This window comes from Arvicola amphibius, chromosome 5 (genome assembly GCF_903992535.2).
Source record: "Arvicola amphibius chromosome 5, mArvAmp1.2, whole genome shotgun sequence".
Taxonomy (NCBI): domain Eukaryota; kingdom Metazoa; phylum Chordata; class Mammalia; order Rodentia; family Cricetidae; genus Arvicola; species Arvicola amphibius.
In genome coordinates this window covers 36,737,555-36,751,032 of record NC_052051.1, presented here as the reverse complement: position 1 = coordinate 36,751,032, position 13,478 = coordinate 36,737,555, and the positions used below count along the sequence as shown (strand labels likewise).

Sequence of the window (13,478 nt, the reverse complement as noted above, 5' to 3'; positions counted from 1 at the left end):
CTTATCTCCCTAAACATGGAGTTTCAACAAATAGGTAAAATTTTTAAGGCAAATGTCATCCTTTATAATTTCTAGTCTTCTACTTCAAATAGGCTATTCCATGTACACAGACTGGTTTCCAAGAGACATTTCCACACGTTATAAAACAGTTCTTTTTTTAAAATGACTTAAGGGGCTGTGTCTACACAGTATAATTTATACAGATGGTCCTGCACATTTTCAGATCCCATACAATTGACAAATCTAGAATTGGAGAGCAAGCATTGTTTTATTGTTTTTCCTTTTGGCTTTTGAAGGGTGAGTGAGCGTGGCGGAGAAAGATGTATACAGGACAGTAAATCATTCTTACAGCTCCCTGTTTCTTTCAAGCCAATGCTTTGTTCACCAAGAACCCCAGAGTAAAAGCTCTTATCAATGATTGCCATGTTGAAGCATCCCAGGAATACTATATTTTTGTATCTCCTGCATGTGTACACTCTCCCTCCTCTTCCTTCCTTTCAGGTTTACTCTCCTCACAACTTCAATGTTGAATTCTTCAATCCCTGGACGCTCATCTCTCATCCTTTAGGCAATCTTCCCATGCTCCGGCTCACACTCAATCAAACCTCACTTAGTTCTCCACCCCCCTGCTGTGCTACTCATGATTGCACCATTGTGTTGTTTTTCTCTAACGGACTGCACTGCTCTGGTGTTTCTCTACCAATAGCTTACTCACAGTTTAGATCCCATCCTGATCATCACTAGAGCCAGGCTACCTTGCACTTGCTCTAGTCTGCCTCGGGTGAACTGTCGTAACACCACATAAGCTTTCCTTCATGGTGTTGAGTAGAATTGTGGGTGGATCTGTATCTATATCATCTATATCTATCTAATATGATTGCTTAGTTTTACACTTACCTTCCCACTGACCATAATCCTTTTCTGCTTTTGCATCTTCTCCTCTCACTGCTACCAATGAACGTTGTCTGTTCATCACAGCTGCCCTCGCTTCTTTTAACCAATGGTTCACTCTGTCTCATGGATGCTACTAACAACTTCTCTCTCTCTCTCTCTCTCTCTCTCTCTCTCTCTCTCTCTCTCTCTCTCTGTCTCTTTTCTAATTTTGTTCTATCAACTGTTAGTTTTGAATTTTTTTATATCTAAACTCTACTAGCAAGATGATCTGGTGGGCTTCATTAGTATTTATCATCTCTTTGCACAAGTTCTTGTGACAGACTACAACCTGATTTTATAGCCAATATTCAAATGACTTCCTTAGGCCAAGGGAATATTTACCCACTCTCTGTGGCCAGGATTAGGGAACAAAAATGGCAATAAATACTTTCTCTATCATAATCTGCTTATCAGGAACTACGAAATTTGGGAAAGGATCTTCCTAGAGAACTGGACTTAGATAAGAAGCAATAATAGATAAGAAGCATGGAGCTGGGTGGTGGTACACTCCTTTAATCCCAGAACTCAGGAGGCAGAGACAGGTAGATCTCGGTGAGTTTGAAGCTAGTCTGGTCTACAGAGTTCCAGGACAGCCAGGGTTGTTACACAAAGAAAATCATGTCTGGGGGTGGGGGGAAGCATGGGCAAGTGAAACATCATTTAACATCCCACTTCTTGATTCTACTCAACAAAATATTCATTCCTCTGCATGTACAGTTAGCACAATCAGGCAATGAATGTTAAGTCCCTTTGGAACCAATAAGCAAAGAAAATTTGTAAAAGATGATCTGATGTGTTTGGGAAATAACCGATCCTATCATTCAACATAGCAGAAGACTAGACTAACAAATGGCTTCAGGAAGACAGTCTGCCAGTTCACTTTACTTTTGTGTACATGCCTTCAGGCCCCCAGCCAAAGTGAAGGAGCTGCACAAGGTCTTCCTTTTATCAGGCTTTGGATTCTAATCTCTGATATCTGTCCAACCCCTTATAGCATGAGGCCTTCAACCTCTCTACTTTCTCTAGTAAAAAGAGGGCATAATTATGATCAATTGTAATTGTACAGACTAGAATTTTTGTTAAAGATTAGAAAAGATAGCCACCATCTATTTATTATCTAGACAGAAGACTATAGTGTAGAGGTTAATAGACCAAATTCTAAGCCCCAATTTCCTGGGCTAAATTCTAGCTTGAATAGCTACAAACTATATGAACTTAAGTAAGTACTTGCTTCCCCTCATGTATTACATAAGATTACAATACCTACCTTGATACAGTCATCATAAAGTAGCAATAAATAAGTTTCTAAATGGCACCAGTTTGTAAAGGCGATGGCATATATGGACAATAATCATTGTTGCCGCTACTGTTCTTTTAATATTTATTTATTTAATTCTCTCTGTGTATGTGTCTCTCTCTGTGGTCTCTTTCTCTCTCTCTCTCTCCTCTCTCTGTTTGTGTGTGTGTGTGTGCGTGTGCGTGTGCGTGTGTGTGTGTGTGTGTGTGTTCAAGCATTTGTACATAAAGAGGAAAATGCTCAGAAGTTATTTCTTTCATGCCACCTTGTGGGATCCAGGGATCAAGCTAAGGCCATCAGACTTGTGCCTATATCCACTGAGCAAACTCACCAACACTCTACTAATGTTATTTATTGAGATTGTTATACCCTTTGATCCACCTAAACAAAGTAGTAACCACCTGTCACTCAGGAAACATTTGCTCATAGGTGGCAGACAAGATCACTTATTGGTTCACATAATAGAAAGTTCAAATGATGTCTTAGCCTAGCCATGGCTAAATGCAAGGGTTTCATTTAAGACCCTCACTATGTTGTGCCTTGGATTTTATCCGAGTCAATAACATTCTTGGCAGGATTTCTCGATGTGTTGGCAAAGATCTAGCGTCCCATCCTTTCACTTCTTCAGTGGATCCATGACTAAGACAGATATACACAAATTCTATTCCATCATCGAACCAACAATCAGAAGGATGGACTGTTCCAGCCATTGCAGCAAAGATGAAATGTACCAGGTTCACTCAAACATCATTATCTACAGGAGGAAAAACGCTGAATCCTGGATGCCCACAGCTCAACTACTTTTCAAGGACCAAGATAACAGCAACTAACATGTTCCTTGGAGTGTTCACTTTTGTTCTCTGGAGAGTTAGAAACACCTACAAGTAATATTTAAAATGCTGGATAACTTCTAGGTCATGACCTCAGTCCAATTTAAATGAGCACCTGATGAATCAGAATGGAAGCCAGCTAAAGACAGTCACAACTACGGTGGCACATTCTGGCTGAATAGCAACCTTCTGCCAAATGCTCACACTGAGTTAACATTTAGGACACCTAGAATATTGAATCCTATTCATTCTCATTGAGAAAACGCCCACTAATTCTGGCTTGCTTGTTCACCACTACCCTCTAAAAGGAAGGACTGATGTAAGCAGATTTTCTCAGAACTTTGTCTTCTCTTCAATTCCCTTTGTCATCCTATGAATGTGACCACAGGACTGAGGTACATGCCTTGAACAGAGGATGATCTTTGAAGTGAACAGAACCATCAGTATCTTTGACATGGATGCACATGTTTTGCCTGACCTGTTTTAAACAAAAGTTATCTTTCCTTTCTGGCTGAGAAAAGCAGACAGTCCCTGTTCCTTTCTCCCTCTCTACTGCTAACAAGTGAAGCCGCCCTGGTCTCAGCTGGCTCCATCCTTGTTCCATGGCATGCTACTTCTTTAAATTGAGGTTACTTGATTTTCCCTTTGATTAGAGACTTAGTCTAAGAATTTAATGGGCTGGTTTGATTTGGATAAAGAATGTTACCAACAACTAATTTTGTGTGTGTGTGTGTGTGTGTGTGAGTGAGTGTTCATGCCTTTCTTATTACACTCCCTTCTCCTGAGCTAGTGATTTAAACACTTGGCTTAGAATATATACACAAGAAATACCTGTTCCACTGGTCCTGCGACTTGCTTGTATCATTAAGCACACCCTTTTCCCATTTTGTCTCCCAGGCAGAAGACAATACTGTGTCTGATCATCCTATTTCCAGCCCTTCCTGGCTGAAAGGCAAACCTACAAAAAATGTTTACCATATCAACCTGACCTTTACTTCCCTCCTCCTTTGGGGGATTAAAGGGTGTCATACCTGTCTCCTTTCAGGTCCGCAGAGAATACAACAACTTACAAGAAACATTAAATACTTCCGACAGCGGCTGATAGACATGGGATTCATCATCTACGGTGATGACCACTCTCCCATTATCCCTGTGCTCCTATACATGCCTGCTAAAGTATCGTGAGTATCCAACACAGGATCATACCAATGCCCAGTGTGTCATGACTGAGATAGCGTATTTGACACCAGGATGGCTTTCTATGCATGATTTAGATTATATGCTTGGAGGGATGTTTGAGTTCTGACCTCAGACACGCAGCTTCTCAGGAGTCACCTGCCAGCATCTTCAGGACATTTTCCATGTAACTTCCAGAAAAAAAAAAAAAGACAGATGCTGAGACTCACCCCTCTACACCACTTTCAAGCTCTGGAAATTTAGGGAAATGATTTATCTCATCTGTAAGAAAGTTGGTTTTTTTGAGCCTTCTTCTGACCCAAGACTATTCTTCCAACACATAACCTCAGGATTGGAGCTTTCTGTTTGACCCACCATGCATCTGAAGAGGTAAATAATTTATAATACCAAACATAGCGTTAAAAGTAGTTGGATGTCCCCAGTTGTTCGATTGTGTCACAGAGCGGCCGTGTGCCGTCTGTGTCCCGAGTGTGCCTGCCATTCCACGCCCTCTCGTGGCGCGGGAAAAAAAGTAGTTGGAGCCTAGACTATTGAGAACTCATGCGGAGTAGAAGAGAGTCATAAGTTCTCAAAAACCTGATTTTTCTAAACATATCCTTGTACCATTCTGCCACAGCAAAACATCAAGCAATCGGAGAACACACGTGAGTTCTTTAGTAGACCGTAATATCAGAATCAGCCCTTTGTTCACAAACATAGGTCAAAAAACCAAGAGATTGCCTGTCCAAGGAGAAAGAATACAGCACCATTCTGCTCAGTATAATGGCAGGTGGGGAACAACAATAGAGATTCTAAGTACCCACCAATCTAAACCCTCTAGCTTCTAATATTTGAGGGCACAAAAGAACACATGCACTTATTCAAAATGACTTGGTAAATAGAATGCTCTGTAAGATTTCAAACTTAGAGCATGTCTACCTAATATTTTATCATAGCTCAAAAGAAGGCACTCAGTGTGAGCTTGGTGAGGTTCACAATGCATGACACTGGAGTGAGACCAGGAAGAAGCATGAGGAAGGGGGGCCAGAAGTAGAATCTCACAAATTAGAATTGTGACTCATCAAATGGGGAGTCCACTCATAGAAAAAGTAGCGTATTTTAGAGTACATCTGTTTTTACACTGATACATAAAATATAAAAATTATAGGGTATTACACAATTGTTATACATATATATGCACATAAATATATACATATATCTACATTTATTTATATAGTGACTAAATCAGGGGAACATATCTATTTCCACAAACATTTATCATTTCTTCATAGTGAAAATATTCAAAAACCTTCTAAGATTTTAGAATATACAATATGCCATTGTTCTATATAGTTACCCAACGGTGTACTAATATTCCCGAAATACAAATACATTTCAAATTTACTAATACAATATACTTCATGTAACCATTATTTTTAATATTGTGGTAAAAGGTTCAGAATCAGAGTACTGTCCCGTCTTCTTACTTGGAGCACCTTGGACGAGCCAGGCAACCCTCTGAAGACTAGTTTCATCTTGTACGAAATAAGATAAGATAGTGCCCACTTCCTGAGGTGAACCAAACAAAGGGCCGAGGATCTAATTCAGTGGCAGAAAGCTTCCCTGGCACACACACAAAAGCCGGCACCCAGTCTCCAGCACTAAAGAAACAGAAAAGAAAAGGCATTTACAGCGTCTGGAATGATGCTTTCCATTCTAAGAGTTACACAGGATTTGTTGTTTGCATGGCTTTCATTGCATTTATAGTGCTTAACAGAGCTCTTTTTAATTTCTAAATTTTTATCCATTTCGTGTTTTGTTTGGATGAGGTTTTGTCTACAGAGATGGATGTGCCCATGGAGACAAGAGGAGGACTTGAGATCCTCTGGCTCTCCAATTAGAGATGGTTGAAAAGGCCCCCGTGTGTACAGGAAACTAAACAATGGTCCTCTACAGGAAAAGCAACAATGGCTTTTGCCAACCGAGTCATCTCTCCAGTCCCCACAAACTGAGTTTGGAGAGAAAAAATGTCTTCTCTCTTCCCCTTTTCTTGTAAACAAGCATTCATGTTTGTTTTCTCCTTTGCTCTGAGCCCTCGATCATATGTTCTGCTCAATCCAATCTAGACAGGTTTCTCCAAAGAAACCCTGTCGGAATGTGCTGGGGGCCAGCGACTAAACTGAATCCCAGTTTCCAACACATTGGACAAAAACCAAACCAGTTCAGCAACAGGATAGAGCTTATGTAGAATATACCAGAGTCCCGCAGTCCCCTCCCACAGCGTGTCATCCAAATTGTTTACAGCTGGATCAAAGTTTGAGCCACCAAGCTGTCTTTTCCCAGCTTCGCTGTAAATGCTCCACACGTCCCAAAGTCTACCCAGGTGTCATTGATAACAACGCTGGCTGCTGCTTCTGGGACACATGTGTAGGTCGCACCTGACCCAGCATAGCTTCAGGCATTTGAGAGGGTGCTCCAGGAAAGCACAATGAGCAGAAGTTGGGGATCAGTATCCTTCAGCCACCAAGTGGGGGTATGAGCTCACCATTGTCTTCCAGCTTGAGGTCTCGGAGACCTCAAAAGCATGAGTTTAACGTAGCTCTTGATAAGGTGTAAGGTTTCTGTCATTCCTAGCCATTATTATCACTGCTCCCTTTCCATGTACTAATTAGTAGTAGTAGTTTCAACTGAACACAAAATGAAATTGGCGTGGTTGCCTGGCTCTCCAACATAAGCACTGTAGTTAACTAAAGCAGAACTCCTAAAATAGTATGGAATAACCTGCTACTCTGCCTTAGTTACACAATCATGGGGCCTAGATCCTGGTTCCCTACATCTTAAGGTTGTTCTTCAGAAGAAGCTAGCATTGCTGATGTTGGTTATATTCTAAATAAGGCTTTTTTAATATACTCATGGTGGACGAGATGCTTGCCCCCAGTTTATAAATGGGGTTATGAGACTAACAAAGGTCAGATTACCTTCTTAGGTTCGCCCAGGTTGTAATCAGCAAACTAGGATTTCAATGTCATTTTCTTCTGCCCATGAATCGAGGCTCTGAAACCTGCAGCAATCATCCAAGCTTTAGTCTACCCCTCATTAATGCAACAGAGAGTGTGGGCTTAACAGTCTTGAATGTTGTCTTTGATGATTTAAAATGTGTTGGCCATTAGGACAGAAAAGTACCTATGATGCTCTTCCATTGAAAGGCTATGTATAAAGAAGCTTTTGAAACATGAAGAAAGTGGTATCAGCCAGGGTGAAGGCACTTGTTTTCATTTTCACATTTAAAAATGTTGATATGAGGGGCTGAGGAAACACAGAGAGTTAGCAAAGTGCCTCCCTGATCCAGACCCCAGTACTCATGTAAAAGCATGAGGCACCCACCATCGTAACTCTGGAGACACCAGCAGGCAGGTACTTGGGGCTCCTTGGCCAGTCAGCCTAGCCAAACAGAGACGCTCCACAGCCAGTGAGAGACTCCTTTAAATAAATAATTACAAAGAAGAGGTACTGAAGTTGAGAGGGAGTGGGCAGGACTTAAGAGAAGTTGGAGTGGGGAGTGCAGGGTGGAACTAGTGTATTGTACTTACTATGAAATTGTCAAATATCGCAATAAAATAAGGGGAAGGCAGTCAACATTCACCTCTGCCTCCACATTCATTTACACACAAATACATACACACATACACACACAAAATAAAATTTTTAAAAATATAGAACTTTGATATTCTTATGAATTGAGATTTCCTCTTCTTTCTACCTATGTGAGATTTTAAAAAGTAATCTCAAATTAGGTGTAGGTTTAAATGTATTACAACAATACAATCATCCAAAGTGCTCCAGTACAATGTAATTTCATTCATAAAATGTGCAAATAAGGCAGGCAAGATAACTCAACAAGCCTACAACCTGTATTCAATCCCTGGAATCCGCACGCTGGAAGAAGAAAATTAACTCTAAAAAGATGTTCTCTGACCTCCACACATGTGCCAAGACACACATACCTGCTCACACGCACATAAAAAAATAAGTAAATAGGTGTAAAACTTAAAGTGTACATATAAAGAATATGTTACATTATCCTGTGGTTCAGGCTTATACTTCCCCTACATGAGCATGATGTGTCCTTGTCCTGCATTTGGAGACTTTGGTACACAAGATGTCAGTGCTGCCTCCAGCGCAATGCTAATGCTTATCATCATCATGTTTATTGTTGGTTCATACGCTTGCTTTTAGTCTTTAGCAACTCTAATATGCTTTGGGGGTTACATGCCCAGAGGCTCATTATGTAAAATACAGTTATCTATATTCACTGCAGTAGTCTAATTTTTAAATTTGGATATGTTGCAGGGAGGTCCCAGATAATCCTAACGAACTAACAGTCGTATATTTTGTTCAACATTCTTTGGCAAAACTCACTTCCTTTGGTACAAAGGGAAACATACCGGCAGTGAAATGGTCTTCTGGGAACTCTGAAAACTGCCCTGAGATCATGTGTCAGGTGGTTTGTAGTCTAGCAATAAAAGCACTTGACTTGTTTCTCAGACAATTCTCAGCTCTCATCCTGTGCAGTGCCGTGGGCAGCCTTCCATAGGGTGATCAAGAAGGCAGAAAGAACAGCCCCTGTTTTCAAACTTTCTCAGCTAGAAAGTTTTGCCGCCTTGTAACCTTCTCAGTAGAAATCAAAGGACAAAACCTCGCCTTGCCCAAGCCAGGGGGCCAGAAGGGTTGTGTGTTCAGTAGGTTTTGCAGTTCTCCACTGCTTTATTTGACAGAATGCCTCCTGCACGAGGCAACCAAAAGGCAGACAGCTAAATAGCAAGATGGATGAATGAGTAGACAGTCTGGTTCAGTCATTTCCTCCTGAATTATGGCTAGGAGGTTTCTATACTGCTGTCAGTTTCCAGCCTGACATAATAGACCAGAAAGTTCTTAATGCTAGGAACAGACCAGAGGGCCTGACTTTTCTGTGGGTAGATCCACTACTCCACAATTGTGATTTCCTGCAGAGAGCAACAGAGCCCAAAGAGAAAAAGAACTCACTAGGGGATTTGCCATTGAATCAGGTTAAAACCTGATTTGGGCTCTTAGAACAGGGGATTTCTAGACTTTGAGTTTAATATTCTGGGATAATTACTGAGATTAACTTTGGAATGAAGAAAAGGCAGAAGAATGAAGGGACGGAAGAACTTACAAAGGTTCCCCTGCCTCAGAGAGCTTTGTAGTCAGTTCTATGTCTGAAATCCTATAGGCTGCAACTGCCCATGAGGGTCTCTTACCGCCCTGCTTGCCTATCACCTGGTTTCCCTCAAGGCCACACAAGAGGTTATTCCCACTTGTGCACACACACCTGTGTGTATTCACTCATAAATAAAATTTTTAAAACAAATGAGAAGACCCTCACTTGGCTTCTGCAAGCCCTCAAACCACAATCTTCAAATTATTGGCACTAAGTATCCCATCTTCAAAAATCCACAGTTAAGCAGTTCATTTTTTCAAACATATATGTTTACATTTAATGACCATTGTTTCTCATGTCATTGTATCCTACCAGCTGTTTGATTTCTAGCCCAACGACTCTGCAGTTCAAGGCGTTCCTCTCAGTGCAGACTTCATTCACCAGCATCAGTCATCAGTGTTTTCTGCTGGATAGCAAAGGCTCCAGACTGACAGCTGTCTTACCAGCGTGTCAGCTTCCATAACAGCACACACTCAGCTATGAGGGACAGCAAATTCTCTTCCATTTCTTGGTCCATTGTGTGGGAGCAAGTTTAACCATCCTGTCCTTAATATCATTTTAAAAAGAACAAGTCAGCTAACCATATTCTTTTTTTTTTCAGCAGGATGATTCTAACTTCTCTCTGTTAACCTTTTTTTTCTCTTTCCTTAAGTGCTTTTGGAAGACATTTGCTTAAGAAAAACATTGGGGTGGTGGTTGTTGGTTTTCCAGCCACTGCCCTGGCAGAAGGTCGGGCACGGTTCTGCCTTTCATCAGCACATACTCGGGAGACATTAGATAAAGTGAGTATCCATCTACCAGCAGAGTTACTACTTCTGATACCCTGGATTCTGAGCAAGCACTTTTATTGAGCCATCTTAGCCTTCTCTAGGGTGGCTTAGAAGAAGAAAACTTATGACAGAGGAAACTCCCTGGAAAGTTTTATAAAACAAATGACTATGGTATGTCAACAATATCCAGCAGCATGCCTGAATCAATAGATAGTAAAGAAAATCACAATCCAGAGAACCTAGACAGCAAAGAGGACCCTAAGAGAGACAGACATGATCCACTCTACATGGGAAGTAGAAAAAGACAAGATCTCCTGAGTAAATTGGAAGCATGGGGACCACAGGAGAGGGTTCAAGAGGAGGGGAAAGGAAGGGAGGGAAGCAGAGAAATAAAATCAATGAAAAAAATTTAAAAAAGGAAAATTGGGGGGAAAAAACCTTCCCTATGTGTCAAATATGAACCTGAGTGTAAAAAATTTAAACTCTTATTTTGTCAGTTTAAAAAAAAAGGAAAGAAAGAAAGAAATCCATTTACTGCATTTACTGATGATTTGATTAAAGTCAGAATTTTGATTTTATAGAAAGGACTACTATCAATGAATTTTTATAAACAGTGCTGTGTGTGTATCATATACAAAACCTGGGACAAAAAGACTAGATAATATTGAAAAACTAAATTAAAAGCAAACTAATAATTCCAGGCAGTATAAATTAACCATGAAAAGAAAATAAGGAACCCGTGGGAGCATAAAGGTGTGGGTGAATTATTATAGTGGTGAATAGTCACAAAGCAAGTGACTTTTCAGTTGGACCTTCTTACAACATATCTTTCAGTGGACCTTCTTAAAGAACAATTACGGAGCATTATTTAGTCATTCTGACCACTAAAGCAACATGATCAGTCACAGTAAAAATAGTGTGACAACTGGGTTAGGAAGGAAAGAACCTGGAGGAAAAAAAAATGAGATGAAGTCATTTGAAACAAAACCAAAGTTGGCAAGAGTTCCAATGGCGGTAAAAACAATCCCTGAAATGAATCTATGAACACAAACTGGGAATGCAAGAGTTGCCAAGATCTGACGAGTAATTTGACGGAGGGGATTCCTGAGCAGAGAAGGCCAAAGATAATTCTCTAGATCTCTAGTCCTGTTGAAGAGAAGGATGAAGGTGAAGCAGTAGATGAGAGAAGACATACTGGAAGGATCAGATCACCTTCAATGAGAATGGAGAAATAAGAAGTGCTGAATGCACTATGTCTTAAGAGTATGTGCCATTGGTGACAGTGGAAATTGATTGGAGAGCTCAGAAAATATTGCAAGCCTAGGTCTACGGTAGGTTTTGTAACTGAGAAGTGGATAAAGTGAAGGACAGAAAGCCTAATTGTTAAGAAAGAAATAAGAGTGGTCAGGCCAAACCCCAATATACATCCTGAGATGGAATTGAAGGTGGGAAATAAGTGGGAATTTAGGCAGAGCTAGAACTGCCAGGAAGGATGGAGAATACTATACTGTTAAGTATACTAAACACCAGTTTCCAGATAAAGGAAAGAAACATTACCTAAATATAAGAAAGTTCAAATAGGGTAAAAGAAGTGAAGAAACTATTGAATTAATTCATGGGAGCTTAATGTTCCTTAGAGTGGGAGGTTTTATGGGAATGCAGGGAACAGAAATGAGAACACAATGAATACGAAGATGAAGATTATCGTTTAAGGGTGAATCACACTTTAGAGAGAGAGATGGAGGGAGTAGGAGAGGAGAAAGACAAAGAGATGGGGGAAGAGGGTAGTGACAGAATGGGAGGAGGGAGAGACAGAGAGACAAAGAGACAAAGGAGAAAGCCAAGAGAGATAGGCTAAGACAAAGACAGAGAAGAGGAGAGCCAGACAAAGGCAGAGACAGAAAGAGAAGAGCAGAAGACAGACAGAGGGAAAAGAGAGGAAAGGGAGAAAGACAGAGGGGAAAGATAGCAAAAAGAGAAGACAGAAAGAAAGATGAGAAGGAGAAGGGGAAGACAGTGGAGGAAAGCTTGTGTCTGCTTACACAAGAAAGTAAGAAGGCAGTGATGAAGAAACCTTACAGAAACCATAAGGAAGATCTAAACAATGAGTTAGCGCCAAAAGGTGGCAGGAATGGGATGGGCAGCAGAGATGATTTTTTATTTCTTGTGGTCCAAACAACGATAAGACCTCAAGTATAACCAACTCTGTCTGTAGCAATCAGACCCTGGGCTCCTTTTTGCAACTTCTTCATTGCTCTCAAACCCCTGACATGCTAGAAGTACTGATAGATCAACTCGACCGTTATTTATGAGATCACGTACCCATTTCAATGCAAGCATGCGAGTAGTTATTTAATATAGCATAAAGTGAAACTGGAACCTGCTGACTAGTCAGGGGACTAGGTTAGCAACTGCACATGAACACTAATAGAATATAAACGATATTAGACAAAGGCAGTCAGAGGGTTGGGGAGGTGGTAATGTTGGGAAAGGTGCTAGCCGTCTGCAAGTGTGAGGACATGAGTGTGAATTCACGTAAAAAAGAACTGGACACAGTAGCACGGGTGCCTATAATCCCAGCACCAGAGCAGCAGAGATTGGCACAGTCCTGGATCTTGTGGAACCTGTGAATTTCAGGTTGTCAGAGACACTGCCTCAAAAACCAAAGTGGAAAACAATACCAGCAAGTATTGGCCCGGTCTATGCCAGGTCTCCATACACAGGCATGTGTGTGCAGACGCACACACAAACACACATACATATGTAAAACACCTACAAAGGAAAAGAGAGAAAGAGGGGTCGTCATTCAGAGACCAGGTAGGGAACAGAAAAGACACAGGCTAGTATAGCATTTTCTTTGTCTGGCTCCTCAGTGACAGCTCTAGCTTTTCTTAATTATTTTACTCCCCAGATAAAAAAAGAAAAGTGCATAGTCATCCAGTGGCTTCCTGCTGGTACCTAAGGCAGAATTTGTGTCTACTTTCTTAAAAATCACCTCCAGTGTAAACGCAATGCAGTAAGAATTCCCTCCCTTCTAACCCTTTTCCCAGAGGTGCCCATAGGTGTCCAATATTCTTCCATACTTCTGCAAGGGCTTTAATATAAAACTGAAATATGTGTGGTCTTGATTCTTTGTAAGTCTAAGTTGTGTTATTCCATGGAATGTAGAAATGGCATTTTTAAAATAAGAGTTAGGAATAAGTCATGAGAGGATCGAAGATGCAGCTATTAGC

General features: G+C 40.8%; 1 protein-coding gene across 1 annotated transcript in view; it reads left to right on the top strand.

The window, feature by feature from the left end:
* Sptlc3 (serine palmitoyltransferase long chain base subunit 3) overlaps nt 1-13,478 on the top strand; it is a 107,444-nt gene that overhangs the window by 93,102 nt on the left and 864 nt on the right. Inside the window, exons 10-11 of the mRNA XM_038331986.1 lie at nt 4,106-4,241; nt 10,128-10,257. Coding sequence (XP_038187914.1) covers nt 4,106-4,241; nt 10,128-10,257 — 266 coding nt within the window. The remainder of the gene's footprint in view (nt 1-4,105; nt 4,242-10,127; nt 10,258-13,478) is intronic.